We start from the raw sequence: 20,585 nt of genomic DNA, 5'->3' as shown, positions 1-20,585 counted from the left end.
CCTTTTTCTTATACGTTTGTCTTTTCATCTCAATTTCTAAGAGTTCTTTTAAAAGTAGGGAGTGTTGTTCTTTGGTTCAGATATGAGTTGTAGATTGTGTGTGTGTGTGTGTGTGTGTGTGTTCAGTTCCCTTTCTCCATTCCCTCCCATGTCTTTCCCATCATTCCCTCTCAAATTCATAGCCTCTTTTTCTTTGTTATTGCACCACACACATACCTGCAACTACCTGAATCCAAATTGTAGATTCTTTGTGATTTGCTTATGATGTTTTGCTGTATGATAGTTTTTGCTTGTTTTATTTATTTATTTATTTTGAATAATTTATTAAGATTTATTTTATGTATGTGGTATTCTACCTTCATGTACACCTGCATGCCAGAAGAGGACATCAGAACCCACTACAGATGGTTGTGAGCCACCATGTAGTTGCTGGGAATTGAACTCAGTACCTCTGGGAGAGCTGACAATGCTCTTACTGCTGAGCCATCTCTCCAGCCCCATTTATTTATTTGTATGTTTGTTTTGTTTGCTTGCTTGCTTGCTTGTTTTTTGGGGTGTGTGGTAGTTTGAATGTAATTGGCCCCCATAATCTCATAGGGAGCGGCACTATTAGGAGTTGTGGCTTTGTTGGAGGAAGTGTGTCAATGAGAGGGTGGGCTTTAAAATTTCCTATGCTCAGGATACTTCTAAATATCTCAGTCAACTTCCTGTTGCCTGCAAGATTTTGCAGTCAGCTCCAGTATCACGTCTGCCTGCATACCACCGTGCGTCCCATCATGATGATAGTGAACTGAACCTCTGAAACTGTAAGCAAGCCACCCCAATTTAATATTTTCTTTACATTAATTGCCATGGTCATGGTGTCTCTTCACAACAATAAAAACAACTAAGGCAGAATGGTACGAGGGACTGAGGTATTGCTGTGATAGTCTGGACCATGTTTGTTTGGAGGAATTTGGACTTTGGTACTTTGGGTTGTAAGAGCAGTGGAAGCGGGGCGGTGGTGGCGCACGCCTTTAATCCCAGCACTCGGGAGGCAGAGGCAGGCGGATCTCTGTGAGTTCGAGGCCAGGCTGGACCGACAGCCTCCAAAACAGAGAAACCCTGTCTCGTAAAAACCAAAAAAAAAAAAATAAAATAAAATAAAACCAAAAAAAAAAAAAAAAGAGCAGTGGAATGCTTTAAGCACTGCTTAATAATAGACTATATTAGTAGGAGCATGGCAGACAGAGGTGCTAAGCATTATTTGAACTCTTGGGGGCTGGCTCAAGAGGTTTTAGAGGAGAAGATTTTTAGTATGTTGCCTAGAGATGTTCTTGTGATATTTTGGTAAAGAAAATGGCTCCCCTTTACCCTTGTCCAAAGTGTCTGCCTGAAGCTAAGAAACCAGCCTAGTACAGAGTGTGTCATATGGACATTAGTGGTAACTCCAGTGAAGAGTTATAATGAAACCAGCCTAGTACAGAGTGTGTCATATGGACATTAGTGGTAACTCCAGTGAAGAGTTATAATGAAACCAGCCTAGTACAGAGTGTGTCATATGGACATTAGTGGTAACTCCAGTGAAGAGTTATAATGAAACCAGCCTAGTACAGAGTGTGTCATATGGACATTAGTGGTAACTCCAGTGAAGAGTTATAATGAAACCAGCCTGGTACAGAGTGTGTCATATGGACATTAGTGGTAACTCCAGTGAAGAGTTATAATGAAACCAGCCTAGTACAGAGTGTGTCATATGGATATTAGTGGTAACTCCAGTGAAGAGTTATAATGAAACCAGCCTAGTACAGAGTGTGTCATATGGACATTAGTGGTAACTCCAGTGAAGAGTTATAATGAAACCAGCCTAGTACAGAGTGTGTCATATGGACATTAGTGGTAACTCCAGTGAAGAGTTATAATGAAACCAGCCTAGTACAGAGTGTGTCATATGGATATTAGTGGTAACTCCAGTGAAGAGTTATAATGAAACCAGCCTAGTACAGAGTGTGTCATATGGACATTAGTGGCAACTCCAGTGAAGAGTTATAATGAAAAGGAGAAGCTGAGCAGGGTAAGTTACAAAAAGTAAGTTTTTGAGGAGAAAAAGCAGTAGGAAGTAGAATAGAACTAAATTCTGTGTTCAAGGAGATAAATGGACTAAGAAATAAAATAAAGTTCCCAATTTGTGAAAAGAAACTAAAGGAAAGCTTAGAGCTGGGTGTGGTAGGGGCATAACTTTAATCCTAGAACTGGGTAGGCAAAGGCTGGCATATCTCTTGAATTTGAGGCCAGTCTGGTCTACAGAACAACTTTCAGGACAGATAAGTTTAGGCAGTGAAGGACAGAGAGCTGGTAAAGATGTCATTGAATGAAGGGGCCACTTCCAGCCCCAGTAAGCAGCAGAACTTGGTAGCTTCAGCTGTGTGGTTCTGGCTTTAGCGCTAAGGATAAAAGAAATGGGTTATGGAATTTGCCTCCATACCTAAAGAAAGCTGCTGAGGCCAGGCATGTATCAGAGATGTCCCTGAATGGAGGTCTAGAGGCCATTGAGAAGCTGTGAAGTTGAAGCCTGGATTGCATTGGAGAACTCAAAATGTTATAGATGCCAGAGTTGTTGGATACCTGCTAAGGAGAACTGCTAACAGGGAGTGGAACCAGCCCAAGAGAGAGAGAAGTGTATTACAGTTAACAGAGCTGAAAGGAGGTGGAGATCTGAAGAGCATTTGACATCAGACATGGAGATGCAGGGTTTAGAGTTTGCCCAGCTGGTTTTCAGTCTTGCTTAGGTCTGGTATTTCCTTGCTATGATGCTTCCTTTCCTGCATTTTAGGATGGTGATGTATATCCTATGCTAGAAGTATGTGATCTGCTTTTTGATTTTGATTTTTACAGGCAATTATATTTAAGAGATTGCATGAATCTCAGAAGAGACTTTAAACTTTTAAACAACGTTGAGACTGTGATGGATTGTGGGGACTTTTGAAATTGGACTAAATGCATTTTTCATTGTTATTGTTACAAGCTTACTAGGGCCAGGGAGTGAAATGTGGTAGTTTGAATATAATTGACGCCCATAATCTTATAAGGAGTTGGCACTATTAGGGGATGTGGCTTTGTTGGAGTATATATGGTCTTGTTGGAGGAAGTGTGTCATTGGGGGTGGGCTTTGAGGTTTCCTGTGCTCAGGATACCACTGGGTGTCTCAGTTGACATCCTGTTGCCTACAAGATGTAGAACTCTCAGCTCCAGCCCCATATCTGCCTGTACACCACCATGCTCCCCATCATGATGGTAGTGGACTGAACCTCTGAAAACACACTCGACTCACACCAGTTAAATGTTTTCTTTATAAGAGTTGCTGTAGTCATGGTGTCTCTTCACAGCAATGAAAACCCTAAGATAATGTATGTGAATGTTTTGTCTGCTTGTATGCTTGGTGCCTATGGAGGCCAAAAGAAGGCATCAGATGCCCCTGGAACTGGAGTCAGAAACAGTTGTAAGCTGCCATGTGGGTGTTTGGACTCAAACCCGGGTCCTCTGGAAATGCAACCAATGCTCTCTCTCTGACCTCTTACTGTATACGTCTGACTGGCCTGACACTTGCTATGTAGCTCTAACTAACCTCAGACTTGAACTAGTCCTCTTGTCTCAGCCTCCTTAGTCTTGGGACTACAGCACAAGCTATTGCACCTATCATGTGAATAAAATTTTTATTACTGGGCTGGAGAGAGGGCTCAACAATTAGGAACGGACTTTGGTTCCATTCCCAGCACCCACAGTCTAACTCCAGCTCCAAGGAACCGAAGCCTCTGGCCTCCATGAGGACCTGCATTAGTGTGCACATACCCACATGCAGATGCACACACATATAATAAACAAATAAAAATGTATCATTTTAAAAACTATTTTACTACTATTACTGTTAATAAATTAGGACTTTAGAGGCCTGTCATGCTGGCTCACACCTGTATGAACCTCAGCACACTGGAGGCCATCTCAGAACAACATCCAAAACCAAATAAACATAAAATGAATCGATGGGCTTGGTGGCTTGTCCCTGTAAAAATCCTGACACCCAGGGGTAGAAGCCAGGAAATCAGTTTAAAGTCATCCTTATCTTCATAATGAGTTCCAGGATAGCCTGGGCTACGTGAGGCTATCTAAAAAAAAAAGTCTAGGACTGGGGAAGGTCCTACTGGTTATTCATCATTCTGACTTATTTAACTAGATGGTTTGCCTCAGATGCTGTATTTCAGGGACAAATGTTTGCAATAAAGATAGAATGAAAGGCCAAAAGATGATTTTGTTTGGGGTCAGAACCATAGAGCTATGGGGAAAATCCCTTTGTCTCTCTCCAGTTTCATTGGTTGTTCCCCGTCTTCAGGGTCACTTACAGTACAGAGGGATAAGAAGAGTTTGCTGTTGGGGAATATTTGCTATTGAATGCCATTGTTACTTGAGCCGCCATGCAAATGTCTTGGTTGGAGAGACCATTGCAGTACCGTGTGCAACAGCTTCTGAATAGGAGGAGAACTAAAGCCAGATTTATGTCCTCTGGAACCTAATCCAGAACCTCTTACATGGTGGGTGACCATTAGTTAGTGAACAAACCCAGATCAGACCAGTGGGAATTCCAGAATGCATTGAAGTGCAAAATATACATTTTGCTACTGCTGCCATATTGAACAAAGAGATGATTCAAAGTGTGGGAAATAAAACTGCAAACACAGTTCATGCTGCTTATATTGTAGGAATGGATGGCTTTAAGTTTGTCATATTTGTAACTGTATTTTTTGTCACTGTGTGTCTGTGTGCAAATCTTTTGTGTCTTCACTATTGGTGGTAACAGCTTGCTCGGACTTAAAGGTATTATACAATACTTAGTTTATTATTCATATTGGAACTATATTCAGCCTGGTTATGTCCCTTTTCTGTGACAACAGGAGCTTAGAAATACTGTGTTGATTCTTCTATTTATTCTTTTGTGTTTGTTTTCAGTGGTTTGGGAGTTAAAATGGGGTCTCACTATTGTAGCTCTGGCTGTCCAGGAACTATATAGACTAGGCTGGCCTCAAACGCACAGAGATCTGTCTGCCTCTGCCTCCCAAGTGCTGAAATTAAAGGTGTATGACACCACGGGGTTGGGGGAGCTCTGTTTATTCTTTGTATTTGTTAAGAAAGTACTTGCTTAGGAAGTTGGTGCGTTTGTGAATTTTTCTCTTCCCACAGCTCACTTGCCATAATAGATAGTAAAAATGATGGGTATGAGTGCGGGTCACCTGAGGAGCTGGAGTCTGCTCTCAGCTCCTGTTTCCCTCCTGGCTCAGAGCCAGTGTATAGCCATCCAGAGCGAGATAGCTGAAGAGTTTCTATGTTGATCTAGCCTACTAGAGTGGCTTGATTTGCAGGGGGCACAAAACAAATCATTATAAACAGAGTCTACATTATTGCTTTGCAGAATCATTTTGGCTTTTAGAAAGATTTTTTCCTTAGCTATGGACTGATTTATTTGAGGTCTTGTGGGCAGTCGCTGCATTGCAGTACATTAATAGAAGGGCAAATGTTGCTATTTAGAATGCTCTGGAATGCCTGTCACCATTTGGTTCAGGGCTGACTCTTGTACCAGATTTGCAAGAGATAAAGGTTACTCTACTAAGTGGATTAGTAGCTTTTCCTAATTACCACATCTTATGATCTATATAATTAGTGATTGTTGCCAGGATTGGTTGTTTACAAATTAGCCACATGGTGGTGATGTACATGAAGTTAGCCAGAAGAGCTGAGTGATACTAGCTTCTTTCTCTTCTGCCATGTTAAAGGATGTAGTACTATCTCCATCCTAGTACTGACAGTTACTGGAATGGTGCACTTACCCCTTGCTCCTGGTCCAGAGTAAACGCTCTGAAAAACAGTAGCAGTAGTAGCTGGTGCTGTTTGTTACTGTTATCGCATGCATCCCAGACTGGCCTCATTGTGTAGCCGAGGAGGAGCACTTTGAATTTTCCATCCACCTACCTCTACCCACTGAGTGCTGGGATTACAGGTGATGCACCACCAGGACCTAGAGCATGCTAGGCAGGTACTCACCAGCGGAGTACCCCAACCTCAAGAACTTATCAATTGGAGACCTGTTAGTTACATAGCATACTTCATTGAATCTAAGGCTGTCATTGTATTATGTTCTGCTAAAAATTGCAACTAATTCATATAAAAATGTACATGTTAGAATAGGTATATATGTTGTCTATTTTTTTAATTGTAGTAAAATAAACGCTGTTTAACTTTGAGGTGGGGGTCTATCTGTGCTACTGTGCTGGCCTAGGACTCCAGCTTCAAATAATTGTCTTGCCTCTCAGTCTCCTAAGTAGCTATGGCTACAAGCGGGTGCCATTGTAGCTGACTGTTTACCATTTTTACATGCATAGCACAGTGACCTTAAATCGGTTGCATTGTTTAATCTTCCCCAAGAGAAGCTGCAGTTATCTCCAGCACTCCGTTTCCCACTTCCTGTCTCTGGTTACTCTGTTTTACCTTCTGTCTCTGACTTTGAACATTCTACGGTCCTCCTGAGCAGCTGTTATCTCAGCATGTACATCTGTGTACATACATGTGGGGAAGCCAAAGACCCATGTCAGGTGTTTTCTTGGTCACTCCCTGTTCTATTTTCTGAGACAGGCTTTCTCACTGAATTTGGTTCATCAGTTGAACTAGCTAACTAGTGAACGTAAACTCTGGGAATCTGCCTATCTCTGCCTCCCTAGTCCATCTTTACTCTCTAGTACCCTCCCCCCACATCTAGGGATTAAACTAGGATCTTTATACTTAGTCGACCAACCGAGCTGTCCCCTCTGTCCTCATTTATCTTTTTATAGAAATTGAATGTGTGTCCAGTGACTGTCCTGTTCAGTCAGATGTATGCAGCAGCAGCAGGTGTGGCTCTGAAAATGTGGTTTCCTACTTTATTTATCGTAGAAACTAGAAAAGGAGTGGCCTGTGAAATGGCTCAGCAGATGACGGCGTTTGTCCCCAAACCTGATGACCTTTGTTCAAACCCTAGGACTCATATAACGTAGCAGAAGGAGAGGACTCCCTCAAGATGTCCTCTGACCTCTATACAGGTGAACACACAAAGAAGGAGAAAATTTAGCTGGAGGATAGGAGGTCACTTTTAAAAGTATGTCTTATGCTTAATTATGGTAATGAAAGTTTTCAATTGACTCCAAATAAAATCTGCATTTTCAAAAAAAAAGTATGTCTTATGATTCAGATAAACATACACTTTTTTCTAACCAATTTCCTTTGATGTTGTTTACTGAGCAACTTTTCCTTTCCTTGCCAATTTTAAAAGACCTCACTTAGGATGTTACAACTGGACTGGGTGGTGGTGGCGAAACCCTCTAAACACAGCACTAGGAGGTGGAGGCAGGCTAGCTGGTCTAACAAGTTCCAGGACTACAAAGAAAATCTCTGTCTCCAAAAAAATTTTCTTAAGTGTTTTTCACAAGATGGATTGTCACACAGTTTTCCCATGCCCAGTATCTTATGACTGTAAATCCTAGGATAATGGAAAAACTAAACTGTAAGTGCAGGGTTTCATTGTCAGTTAGCCTGTGCCCTTTTCCTATGTAAATAAGGTATCTCAATTTTTCTCTCCATAGGAAGAATGAAAACATAATCAGTTCTATTTAATCTTTTAAACTTTATGCTAAATGTATTTGTCTCTAATGGCACAATTACATCTCATTTCCTTGTGCCACTTAAGACTAATTTTGGCAAAAATGAACTAAGTGGGTGTGTAACATGCCTGGTGAGTTAGGACCTTGGGAAGCCCAACAGGGGTTGAAGAAGGCACAGACACAGTGTAGGGGGAGATTCCCACCTGTGCTCACCATTTTCAGTATTTCAGGGTACTCTGGGCATATCTTTTAGCTGCCCTTGTAAGCTGCAGGCAGGCGGGTGCTCGGGGTGAGCAGCCCAAATGAGGCTGACTTTGGCCTTCAGAGACAGTCACAAAGATGAACTCCAACTCCATAAATTTGTTATTTTAAGACATAGGGGTAGGCAATTTACAATTTTAGCGTTCTTCAACTTCATAAACATTTGTATAAAGGGTGAAGGGCAAATACATACTCTCACGGCGTGGTGTTTCTTATTTTCTGCTTGAGAGACATGTTCATTTCCCCTCCTTTTTATCTCCCCGCTGCCTTGACACGACTGCCTCTGAACTCCGTTCTCATCTCTCCCTGCTGCGACAGTTCACTGGCACTTCACGCTACCTGCAACTCTTTCAACTCATATTTTCCACCAGCTGTCAGTCGCAAAATAAGGTTGCTTTGTCTGGGGGAAAGGGTAGAATCCTTTCTGAGCGTCTCCTTTTTCTTTGAAGCTGAAGCACTTGAGGCTCAATTGAGCTGCTTTTAGGTTTCCTACCACCCAGCTTTCTTTTCTGATGGATCCTGCCATGAATACCCAGTCCTGTTGATGACATCGATTTGTTGCTATGGAAATAGTGATGGTATCCCAGATTCAGCCCAGTGACTTTACTGTGGGTTCTTGCTGAAGAAATGGGCAAGGCTTTAGGGAGAACCTCATTAAAACTGAAAGCTGTCAGTTCTAAACAGTTAAAAGGTAAATGTAAACAACCTTTACTTTATGCAGACAAAAAAGCAAGCCCTTTGCAAATGTCTGGTGTGCAGCTGGGCACTGGGTGTGCATTCTGACCCTCTAAGAGCTAACGGAATAGGGTTTGGTTGCCCAGGGCACTTTTATTCACATTGAAATCTCTTGACCAGGTTTGGACTGAAACGGCCTTTCTTTTGATTTCCAGGACATGGGCAGCAACAAGTAGTCCCTTCCCCAGCCTCACCAGCCACACCACCAGTCAGCAAGCCCCAGCCACAGAGTGGGAGCTTGGGAATGGGTAAGTTGTTATTTAAGAGTATCAGGAGTGGTGGGTCAGGATCAAAAGAATGTTTTGAAGTTTACTTTGAGCCAGGCAGTGGTGACATACACCTTTAATTCTAGCAATCTGGAGGCAGATGCAGGTGGATCTCTGAGTTCAAGGCCAACCAAGGCTACACAAAGAACCCTGTCTTGAACCACCAAAAAAAAATTAATAATAATAATAAAATTTACTCTGAGACTGAACAGTTTTCAAAATTCTCTTCATGGTTTAGGCATAGAAGCCTAGGCCAGCACTTGGAGGTAGAGGCAAGGGGATCAGAAGTTCAAGGACAATCTCCACTACATAGCAAGTTCAAGGCCAGCCTGAGTTACATAAGACTCTCAAAAAAAAAATCCATTCATGGTAGATTGCAAAGAATAATTCCAACTAAATTCTCACCTTTTTATGACCTACCATTCACTTGTTACATTTGGCTTGTCTCTCCCAAGTTTCTCATTTGAGGCTCTCATAGGATTTTATCTTTTCCCTTGAGACAGAATTGTTCCTGTTGGCCGTACCTTCATTTTTTTCTCTCTTCTGTTAACTTTGGCCATAGCAGGTCTTGTTGCAGTAATTTGGTGTGCTTCCTGGTTTGTTTTAGGGACCTCTTCGTCTGGGATGCCACCCTTGGAAACCAATCTATAGACGATGGCTAAATTTCCTTTTAGAGTTTTGTTATTACTGATTTTTATTACCACATCATACTGCCTTCTCCCTTCTCAACTCTTTATATTTTGATTTTATGTAAGATTTATTTGTTTGTTTATTGTGCCTACAAGTGCCAGTGTTTAGGTGGAAATCAGAAGGCAACTTGCTGGAGTCAGTTATGTGTGTGTCCTGGGGATTGAACCCAGGTCTGCAGGGTTGGGACGGGTACTTGGATCTACTGAGCCATCTCTCCAGTCTCCCCGCCCACCTTTTTCTTTTAATGCAAGTTCCTAAGAAAAGTAGAATTAATGTGTCATTAAGTTTCTATGAGACTTTTAGTCCATACAAGTTCCCCCATCGGTCTTCATTGTTTTTAATCCATCCCTGTAATAGGGTGACTCTCACCTACCCATCTCCATAAGTTACATTTATTCTCCTCTCTGACACTAAATGGCTGAAGGAGGTAGTGGAATACATTCTCTAAAATGGTAAGTGATTGAAAAGCCCCTTTTTTGGCTGAAACTCAAACAATACATCACTTCCCCCCCCCACCTCCACAGACTTGCCTATTTTCATTTGCATTTATTTGCCTTATATTAAAATTTATTTGTAATGATCAATTAATGTTCCCTAAACTGGGAGGTAGTAGAAAATGGACTAGATGTGTGTGACAGGTGGTTCCCTGGTGTAAAAATATTGAATGAATGGGTTCTTCTGTATCTTTTATAAAATTGTGGGGATGGTCCCCTACCCGTTGAGCACCCTGTGGGTGCTAGATAAGTGTTCTACCACTGTGCTATATCGCTAGACCTAAAACTCTGGTGGGGGTGGGGGGTTGTCCTGTGTGTGCATATACACAGGGACACGTTCTTTCTGCAGTGTGTGTGTTTCCTTGCATCATCTTAAGGAACATTGTCACTTCTGACTCCCCAGAACAGAAAACTTAAGAACCTGGGAGTATGTGATCCATGCCACACTATGTGGAAGCTCAGGAAGTAGATTCCTTGTCTTTAACCAAATTCTGGTTAAAAAAAAAAAAAAAAAAAAAAAAAAAAGTTGTGAGCCTGCAAGATAGCTCAGCTGATAAAAGTACCTGACAACCCTTATTGAACCTCCAGAACCCGCAGTTGACCTTTGCCCACCATAAACCCAAATCCCCATGTGTCCATCAAACATGCATAGTAATACATTTTTTAAATATTTTTTTTTGTTTTTTGAGACAGGGTTTCCCTGGCTGTCCTGGGAACTCTTTCTGTTAGACCAGGCTGGCCTTGAACTTAAACACCCACCTGCCTCTGCCTCCCAAGTGCTGGGGCTAAAGGTGTTGCCACCATGCCTGACTATAAAAAAGTACTCACCACTTGGACCAACCAAGCCTACCCAGTGAAACCCTGCCTCGAGAGACTGGGGGGGGCAGTGTGGAAAGATGGGGTGGCTCAACAGTTAAGAGCACATATTGCTTTTCTAAAGGACCTGAGTATGATTCCAAGCACCCCTGTCAGGCAGCTCACAACTCCAGCTCCAGATCTGATGCCCCTGCAGGCACCACACACATGGCATACACTCAGATACACATATGTACATACATGAGTGAAAAATAAAATAAATCTTTTTGAAAAGCATTTTGATACAGAAGGAGGGAGATTATTGAAACTAGGATTTGGTTTATTAGAAATTGAAGCTTTATAGATAATAGTGTCCATAGATAGAAAGCATCTCATTAGTCAATAGACCTTGATTGTGTTCCTGCTGCATGAAGGACAGCTGTGGAACTTGGCAAAGGGAAGCAAGGAGGTCACAGACTAGGCTACCCAAAAATTGGCTCTTAGTCTCTGTTCACAACTGAACACTGCTCTGTAGATTTCATCCTAGACTTTCCTACCCTGTGTCAGTGTTGAGATGACACATTGGTGATAGATGTCCTTTCCTGGCTCCTTAACGTCTAGCTTCCTGTGGCATGGCCATATTGAGAATTAATTTTTGTTTGTTTGCTTGTTTTGTTTTTCGAGACAGGGTTTCTCTGTGGCTTTGGAGACTGTCCTGAACTAGCTCTTGTAGACCAGGCTGGCCTCGAACTCACAGAGATCTGCCTGTGTCTGTCTCCCGAGTGCTGGGATTAAAGGCGTGTGCCACCACCACCCAGCTCGAGAATTAATTTTAGACAAATAAAATAATGGTTGTCTGACAGGGGAGATGACTTAGTGAATGAAAGCACTTGCTTCATAACCATGAAGATCTGAATTCAGATCCTGAGTGCCCACATAAAAGCCAAATGTAGTAGCAAGAGCATCTCTACTGACAGTGTCCTTGAGAAATCAGAGGTGGAGACAAGCCAATCCCTGGAAGCTTGTGGACTGCTAACTTGGCATACTCAGTGGAAAGACAACAAAGTTGGATTTCTTGAAGTCATCATCTAACTTCCACATCTGTGCCATAGCATGTGCACCTGTGTACTCACACACATAAAACACATATACACGCTACACTTCAAGAAACAAAAATGAAACGATTGCCTGTTTTTGGTGTATTTATTCAGGTTCTACTGTGGCTAAGGCTTATGGTGCCTCAAAGCCATTTGGAAAACCTGCTGGAACTGGCCTGCTGCAGCCTTCAGGAGGGACACAGTCCAAAGTGGTGCCCATTGCCAGCCTAACCCCTTACCAATCCAAGTGAGTTGTCGAATAGGACAAGGGTGGGACCCATTCCCAAATGGTCTAGGAAGTTACCGTGCGCTCTTATGGACTTATGTGTGAACTTCTGGGTCACTACCACATAGGATGCTTTTCTTGTTTTTTTAGCTAAAGGATGCAAATTGTGACAATCTTTAACATTTTTATCAAAAAAAAAAAAAGGTAAAAATAGCAGTCTACCATAGCCTATGGAATTTTTGTCATTTTTTGAAAAATTTGAAGTTTAAATTATTTACAGATTAAAGAATCATTTGATAGGCTTAGGAATTTTGTGTGTGTGTACACACACACACACACACATATTTGTGCTAATTCACATTTTATCTCATATAAATAGATGACTTTCAGTTCAAAACTTGTTACTATGATTTAATTTAGCTAAGATAATCTGTCCTATTTGTGTTAGCCACATTAATTTGCCCCAAACTTGGATTTCTTTGATACTACTTTTTCCATTAAAAAATAATTAAGGCATTGAACATTAGTGGGCTTTTTTTTTCTCCAGAATTCTTTAAGGTAGGTTCTTATTTATCTTGCAATACTTGGTAAATATGGAAGATAATTTCTCCTGTTTAATTCTAAGTAGGGAAGTCAGTGTGCTCAAGTTCTGTTTTCAGGATGGGCACCAGGGTTTTGGGTTTGGGGACTCCTTTCTTAGTGGCCTTTCTCTAGGGTCGTACCACTTTGGAGTGCTTTCTTTTGGTGACCCATGAATGCCATGTTTTGTAGGCTTGTGTTTATACTTGGCATGCATTAGAAATGAGGCAGACATTTGATAGTGATTGTGTCGGTTCCTGTAATTGAAAATAGTGGCGAAATATAATTACTGGTATAACTGCATTTTTCCCCCTTGGAATCTTTCATTAAAGGGATATTGTTGCCTTGGTGATGTTTTTTGAGGAAGGAAGAGGGTTTATAAATTTACTTATTTGACAGGAGAATGAGTTAGTGTTAAACTACCTGATGTATTGTACTGTTTACTTATTTTGTAAATTGTCAAACCTATATGTCATCTTGGGGTTTTAATTAGCTGAATTAAAATACAGCTAGCATTGACAGACTCTGCATGAGAAAAGAAAGACCACAGGAAGATAATTTCTGCTTATCTTTATTCCAAATAAGAAAGACTACGCACAGTTAATGTCATCTGTTTGCTTTCTAGGTGGACTATTTGTGCCCGTGTCACCAACAAAAGTCAGATCCGTACCTGGAGCAATTCCCGAGGGGAAGGGAAACTTTTCTCTATAGAACTTGTAGATGAAAGTGTGAGTATTTGCCACATGGGAAGGTGTTGGCCTCCAAGACTTGGGCTCAGCTTTGAGGCCCATGCAGTGGCAAATATCAATTCAACAGAAAGAAATATGATTGTCACTATGGCTTTCCATTTATTGTAGGTTTTTTTTTTGTTTGTTAGTTTGTTTTTCAATGCAGGGTTTCTCTGTGTAACCCTGGATATCCTAGGACTAGCTGTGTAGACCAGTCTCGAACTCAGAGATCCGCTTGCCTCTGCCTCCCAAGTTTAAAGGATTAAAGGGATTAAAGGCATGCGTTGCCAATGCCACCACCGCCACTGCCACCTGACTGTTGTAGATTTTTAGTGCTATCTCCAGAATAGGGCTAAACATCAGAAAAACTACTCCTCACGGAGAGCTTTTGTAACAATAGAAGTTAGTATGCTCTAAATAGCCTTACATGCTGGAGAGACTGCAGCACAGTGCTCTGATTACATTGCTGGAGGCTTAGTTGAAGTCCTGGGATGTGATCCTTGCTAAAGAGCAGTACATTTGCCTCTAGCAGAAGGTGGGCAACAGTTACCCAGCTTTGTGGGGATGTTTCTGACCATATTTTACTTAAAGCAAAATTCAGGGGCTGGAGAGATGCTCTTTCAGAGCTGTGACTCCAGTTTCAGGGATCCAGCACTCTCTTGGCCTCCCTTCAGGCATCAAGCATGCAAGCGATGCACACACACACACACACACACACACACATGCCGTCATAACACCCATACATACAAAAATAACAAACTGATACCGGTGAGGTCAGAATCTTTCTCCCCCGCCTCTTTCTCTTTTTGTGGTGACAGATTCAGTATCAGAAACTAACTTCCTGCAAGTTGTCTGGGTAAGATTTCAACCATTTAGTTAAGTTTCTTATCCATCATTAACACACCACCTGACAGAAGAGTAACAGTGCAATCAAATCTCAAGCAACTTGAAAGCATGACTTGTTAGAACATTTTTGGCAACAGCTCCTGACTGTGAAGTAACCCATCATTTAGGTTGCAGACGTGAGGAAGACTGCTGAATCATTGGGGTTCAGCATGCTTTCCCGTGGGCTTTGAGCCTGTCACTCGGGAGCCAGAACTTTTTGTTTTCATTATTGGAATATTAAATTCTTCCTTTTAAAAATGTTTTAGATGACATTTTAAAATTATTTTAGTTTGTGTGTGTGCACATACATGAGTAAAAGCTAGAGAACAGCGTGATGGTCTTCCACCTTTGCATGGCTTCCGAGGGTCAAACTGGGTGGCGGAGATTGCACAGCAAAGTGCCTATCTACCGAACCATCTTGCCAGCACCCGTATCTTACACTTTTAGCTTAGATGGTTCAGTCATATCTGTGGGCTCAGCTAGTTGAACTTCTCTTGTTTTACCAGAACTGATAGCATGAGAGTATATATAGGTTTCTGGAATGTCTGCAGCCCTGTGGGACCTCTTTATGCTTACAGTGCTGCTCCAAAGATGTTATCTTAATGCCAAAATGGCCGGCTCTCGCTGTTCAGAGCAGGTGTCTGGCAGCACAGTTCTCATGTGCTCTCACTTGCTTTTGCAGGGTGAAATCAGAGCGACTGCTTTCAATGAGCAGGTGGACAAGTTCTTTCCCCTTATTGAAGTGAACAAGGTAAGACAGAGTTGAGTCAGAACTGAGGAACTGGCCAGTAAGTGCTGTGAGCACAATCGGCATGTTGTATTGTGGGGAATGGTTTTGATGGGCTGACTAGCATTCCTTGACTTGGACTCTTTTGCAGGTGTATTATTTCTCAAAGGGCACTCTGAAGATCGCTAACAAGCAATTCTCAGCTGTTAAAAATGACTACGAGATGACTTTCAATAATGAGACTTCTGTCCTTCTCTGTGAAGATGGCCATCACTTACCCACAGTTCAGTTTGATTTCACAGGAATCGGTGACCTAGAGAGCAAGTCTAAAGACTCACTTGTAGGTGCGTCCAGGGTTGAGGGTAAACAGTGGTGATTATGTCTGGTGTTTGGGGTGGTGCACAACTAACAGGCTTGCCATGCATCCCTTGGTTATGTTTTAAGAGGGGCCTTGATCTGTGCTGTTACAACTTGTTCTGTGTTTTAGATATAATCGGGATCTGCAAGAGCTATGAAGATTCAACAAAAATCACAGTGAAGTCTAGCAACAGAGAAGTTGCTAAGAGAAATATCTATCTAATGGACATGTCAGGGAAAGTGGTGACTGCAACCCTGTGGGGAGAAGATGTGAGTCCTTGCATTGACAGAGTCCATGGGTGGGGTGCTTGTCCTGAGCTGTGGGCTTTAGCTCCAGAGAGACAGAGTTGGACTGTCCCTTACTCTGCCTCAGGAAGGTGGAGATAGATTGGTTTCCTGGAAGACTGAGCAGTTTCGTTAATGTTAGCTCTGTCTTATGTAGAGTCCACATACCTTGACAGTATTCACTCTACTATTGACTGTTCTCCATAAACATACCCCGTTCCTTCTTCCTGCCGGTGATGCTTGTGTGCATTTGCTTTGCAGGCCGACAAGTTTGATGGTTCTAGGCAGCCTGTGATGGCTATCAAAGGAGCCCGGGTCTCTGACTTTGGTGGACGGAGCCTCTCTGTCTTGTCATCTAGCACTATCATTGTGAATCCTGACATCCCAGAGGCCTATAAACTCCGTGGATGGTAGGTTTTGTGGGCCTTGGCTAAGCAGTTACTCGTGCTCAGGCTTTAAGAAGAGCTAGTTTCCATAGCATCTGAGCTTCTGCCGAGCCTTTGTTATTGAGTGGAGTGGTTCCTGCGTTTCTTGGAGGCCTTATACCTTCCGAGATGGTGGCCTGAAAGCCCTTAAACTGACCAACTTAATCCCCTGATGAACCTAGAGAGTCATTAGAATGTAATTAGCAATTAGAATGTAAGTGCTGCATGCTGACCTTGATCCCCCACCACCACCACTCCCCCAACAGCAAGGCTTTAGCAGCTGGGAGCTAAAGGATGTGTTGAGAGCATCTTTTGCTCCTAGGTTTGAGCTGTGGGCAGCTGATGTAGGGGTAGAATGTACTTTCTCACCTCTTCTGGTGTGTATTCACTGGACTCTGTCAAAGCATGGTGGGAACAATGGGTTTTTTGTTGGCATTACATCGCTATTCTTGAAACACTCAAGAGACAGGAGAGCTTGTTAAAATCCCCACACCGTTATCTAGCTTTTTAAGGTATTAAAACTCTGCCTTAGAAGAGCACTTTATCCTGAGAATGTCATGTGGAAGAATTGATGTGGGCAAAGAAAATACTTTACCCAGCCCAAGCTTAAGTCATTTGTATAGCTGTAGTCACAGGGGGCGTGTGTGGTTTCCAGCTGTGGCTTAGAGTTTAGGGGACTCACTAATAGCTCGTTTTATGCTCTTCATTTTTGTTTTGAATCTGATATATGCCAGTAACAGTAATATTTGAATAATTTGATAGAACATCTCCTATAGTGTCTGTATTGCTTAAGCCACCTCATGAGTGGCCTGTATCCATCTGTTTAACAGTGTTGAAAGCTAGCATTGCATTATATGACAGAACCCCATAATAGTCTGACTAGAAACAATCATGTCTTTGGTTTGTTTTTGTTGGTTGATTTTCTTCCAGGCTCAGAGCATAACTCCAGGTTAATTGCACACCCACATTAAGGTGCTCATATTTCACTGTCAGTAACTGTGATCACAGAAAACACAAAAGGGCATGTCTGTCCCCTGAACGAAAGATCCTGTCATTGATCTAGGACAAGTTCAGTGCACGCACCCCACCCAGGCAAGGGTTAGCGACGTTTAGATCTTGGCACTAACAGAGTGGAGTTAATATTATAATAAGGCTCCTGTCTCCTTGCTCTGTTGATTATCGATTGATATCTCTGGTGGCAAATGTCTGCATGAAGGTTTTGAAGCCATAGACTTTCTCATCGAGTAGTGGTGAAACCGATTATGGACTCTGTCCTCGGTGGTGATGTAGCTGCTTACCTGACACAATGTGGCTACCACTTGGGTGTTTTATATGTTTGTGTTTGTTTGTTCATTTATTTGAGACAGGGTTTTTCTGTGTGTCCCTGGCTGTCCTCGAACTCAGAGATCCACTCACCTCTGTCTCCCAAAGGCTGGGATTTAAGACATGTGCCACTACACCCAGCTCATGTTTTTTATCTTAAGCTCACTGCTCTCTGCCACTGCATGTTCTTGCTACCTTCTCCCTGACCTCTTTTCTTTCAGATTAGCCAGTAGATGGTCAAGAGGTGTAATCAGTTTTAATAATAATTTTATATAAATGAGTTAACCTTGATATTTGCATACATGAATTTCTCACTGAGAAAACAAATATCTACCATGGCAGATAATGCCTTCTGATGAAGTGTGTTGAATTCTATAACTGATTAGGCTTAAAAGATTTTCTACCATGAAAACATTTTTGGCTGACTCATGAAACAAAATGTCCCTTTTCATCTGATTCATTTAAGTGATTGAGGTAAAGGCTTGAAACCCCGGGGGACTGCGCAGGGTCGCCTTTTGTTGCTGCCTTTGTTCACTGGTTTTTTTTTTTAATATGCACCCCAGTTTGGGGAAGGGGTCTGTCGTACTTTGTCAGTTTGTCTTGACCATGGGGTGGTGTGGGCGTGGAGGGCAAAACAAATGAGATCGAAAGGAAGGCCATTGTATTTCTTCAGTGGGCTAAGGTCTGCTGGAGAGGCCTGGTGGTGACAGAACTCGTGGCTGGTATATCTAAACAGCACATTTGAGAAGGATGCGAAGTTCCTGTCACCGTTGCTTTTTTTTTTTTTTTTAAAGATTTATTTATTACATATACAGTGTTCTGCCTACATGCCAGAAGAGGACATCAGATTGAATTGCAGATGGTTGTGAGCCACCATGTGGTTGCTGGGAATTGAACTCAGGACCCCTGGAAGAACAGTCAGTGCTCTTAACCTCTGAGCCATCTCTCCAGCCCTTTTGTTTTGTTTTTTAGGTTCGACTCAGAAGGACAAGCCTTAGATGGTGTTTCCATCTCTGACCTGAGGAGTGGAGGCACTGGAGGCAGCAACACCAACTGGAAAACTTTGTATGAGGCTAAATCGGAGAACCTGGGCCAGGGTGACAAGGTGCCTCATGTCTCTTATTTCACAGAAGCCAGAAAGCGCTGGAGGGTTGAGTTTTTAAATCATGCTTTCAGGTTCAGGTTCAGGCTGTATTCTCATCTGGGACCCCAGAGCCCTGCGCCAGAGCGCCAATTACTGCTTCTCTTTGTTGGCGTCTCAGTCCCTGCCAGTGTAGAGGCGGTGTGTGGTGAGGGGTGTATTGTGGCCTCTGGTGTGAGGCAGAAAAGTGTGACGAGTTCCTGGATATGGAGGAAATGGTGGTGACCAGACTTTGCAGTGCAGCATTAACTACCGTTGGGTTCCTGTTGGTGTCTGAGCAGAGTGTAACTCAGGCTGTCGAGCATCGGGCAGCTCCTGTGGTTTTGAGCCTGAGTCATAGATGGAGGGAGAGCAGCTGCTGTCTTGCCAAGGACTGGCTCTGCTATTCCACTTCAGTTGCAGCTTTCTGCTTCAGTGTTCCCACCTTGGCCTAACCTGTGTTCTGCTGGATATTTGAAGCATTTATTTCTATTGTGCTCCCTAAATATCACTTGCTGCGGCTCCTTTATTGTCATCATATACAATATAGGTTTTCTTCCTTATTGTCTCATTTCACTGGGCACTCGATCCATCATTGTCATCCACAGCAACTTATAATACTATTATAGAACATCTTGAGAATTAAACATTGGCTAGATTCTGTTTCTCTTGTCAGCCAATTGCTCTCTTAAACTAAAGATAGACAGCATGCAGTCAGAACTGAGCATACGGAACACTGCACTCACACTGTTAAATCAGGCTTCAAGTCTGAATCTGGTAATAGAGAGAAACTCTAAGGTTTAGCTCTCTACAGCTTTCTCTTTCCTTTTTTTTTTTTTTTTTTTTTTTTTTTTTTTGATTTCTCTGTGGCTTTGGAGCTCTTGTAGACCAGGCTGGCCTCGAACTCACAGAGATCCGCCTGCCTCTGCCTCCCGAGTGCTGGGATTAAAGGCACCCACCACCGCCTGGCTCTTTACATTTTTTTATTTGCATTTTCCACTGAAGTGTATGGAATTCAAACTCAGTTCTCCCTGTGGGTCCCAGGGACCAGGCTCAGGTCATGCGGCCTGACAGCAAGTGCTTCCCCATGAGCTGGCATGTCTGCCCTAGCTTGCTTTCTTTTTTATTTTATTTTCTGTGTATGAATGTTCTCCCTGAATGTAAACCAAATGAGTGGCTGGTGTCTAAGGAGGTCAGAAGAAGACATCAGATCCCCTGGAACAGCCACCATGTGGATGCTGGAGAACTGAACTTGGTTCCTCTACAAAAGCAACCAGTGTTCTTAACAGCAGATCCATCTCCCCACCCACCCACCCCAAGCCTCCTTATGTACTCAATTCTGTGGAGCTGAGGGTTAAACCCAGCACCTTGTGCATGCTAGTCAAGCTCTTCCACTGAGCTACACCCTCCCCCCAGCCCTAAAGCTGTCTAAACTGAGTACTAGCATAGTCTTTTTAAATGACCACATTATTTTGCACCTCTGGTGTGAGCCAGGCATGATGGCAAATGCCCCTAATCCCAACACTTGGGCGACAGAGGCAAGTGGGTCTCAGTGAGTTTGAGGCCAGCCTGGTCTGTATAGAGAGGTTCAGTATAGCCAGGACTAATTAAAAAGGCCCAGTGGTTGGTAGCCTAGCTCTGAACTCAGGACATTCCTGGATTCTGCAGTTACTTGATGCCACTGAACCTAAACGGAAAACACAGGCCTGAGAACTTGTGTGTGGGGTTCAGCAGTAAAGGGGATCCACCCAGAGCCCCTAACATGACCTCCTGGGTTACTTAGCAGGGACTCCTGTTTACATGGTCTTAGACATGAGTACTTTGGAATTCTCTTAAACTTTATTCAGTCCAGGAGTTTCTGGTCAAAGCTGTGAACTCACTGTCTGTTAATGTCAATAAAATTTAATTGAACTGAGCAGTGATGGTGCATGATT

At 42.6% G+C, this 20,585-nt stretch overlaps 1 protein-coding gene across 2 annotated transcripts in view; it reads left to right on the top strand.

Annotated features, from left to right (window-relative positions):
• The window catches only part of Rpa1 (replication protein A1), a 52,707-nt gene that overhangs the window by 20,990 nt on the left and 11,132 nt on the right, over positions 1–20,585 (top strand). For both annotated transcript variants that reach the window (XM_013111808.3, XM_005067398.4), the window contains exons 6-13: positions 8,810–8,902; positions 12,111–12,243; positions 13,427–13,529; positions 15,097–15,165; positions 15,293–15,485; positions 15,629–15,768; positions 16,045–16,193; positions 18,504–18,636. In XM_013111808.3, the coding sequence (XP_012967262.1) occupies positions 8,810–8,902; positions 12,111–12,243; positions 13,427–13,529; positions 15,097–15,165; positions 15,293–15,485; positions 15,629–15,768; positions 16,045–16,193; positions 18,504–18,636 (1,013 nt within the window). The remainder of the gene's footprint in view (positions 1–8,809; positions 8,903–12,110; positions 12,244–13,426; positions 13,530–15,096; positions 15,166–15,292; positions 15,486–15,628; positions 15,769–16,044; positions 16,194–18,503; positions 18,637–20,585) is intronic.

Source organism: Mesocricetus auratus, unplaced genomic scaffold (assembly GCF_017639785.1).
Source record: "Mesocricetus auratus isolate SY011 unplaced genomic scaffold, BCM_Maur_2.0 Super-Scaffold_100007, whole genome shotgun sequence".
Classification (NCBI taxonomy): Eukaryota; Metazoa; Chordata; class Mammalia; order Rodentia; family Cricetidae; genus Mesocricetus; species Mesocricetus auratus.
Note: the sequence above shows the minus strand (reverse complement) of the source record. Positions and strands in the feature narration are given on the sequence as shown.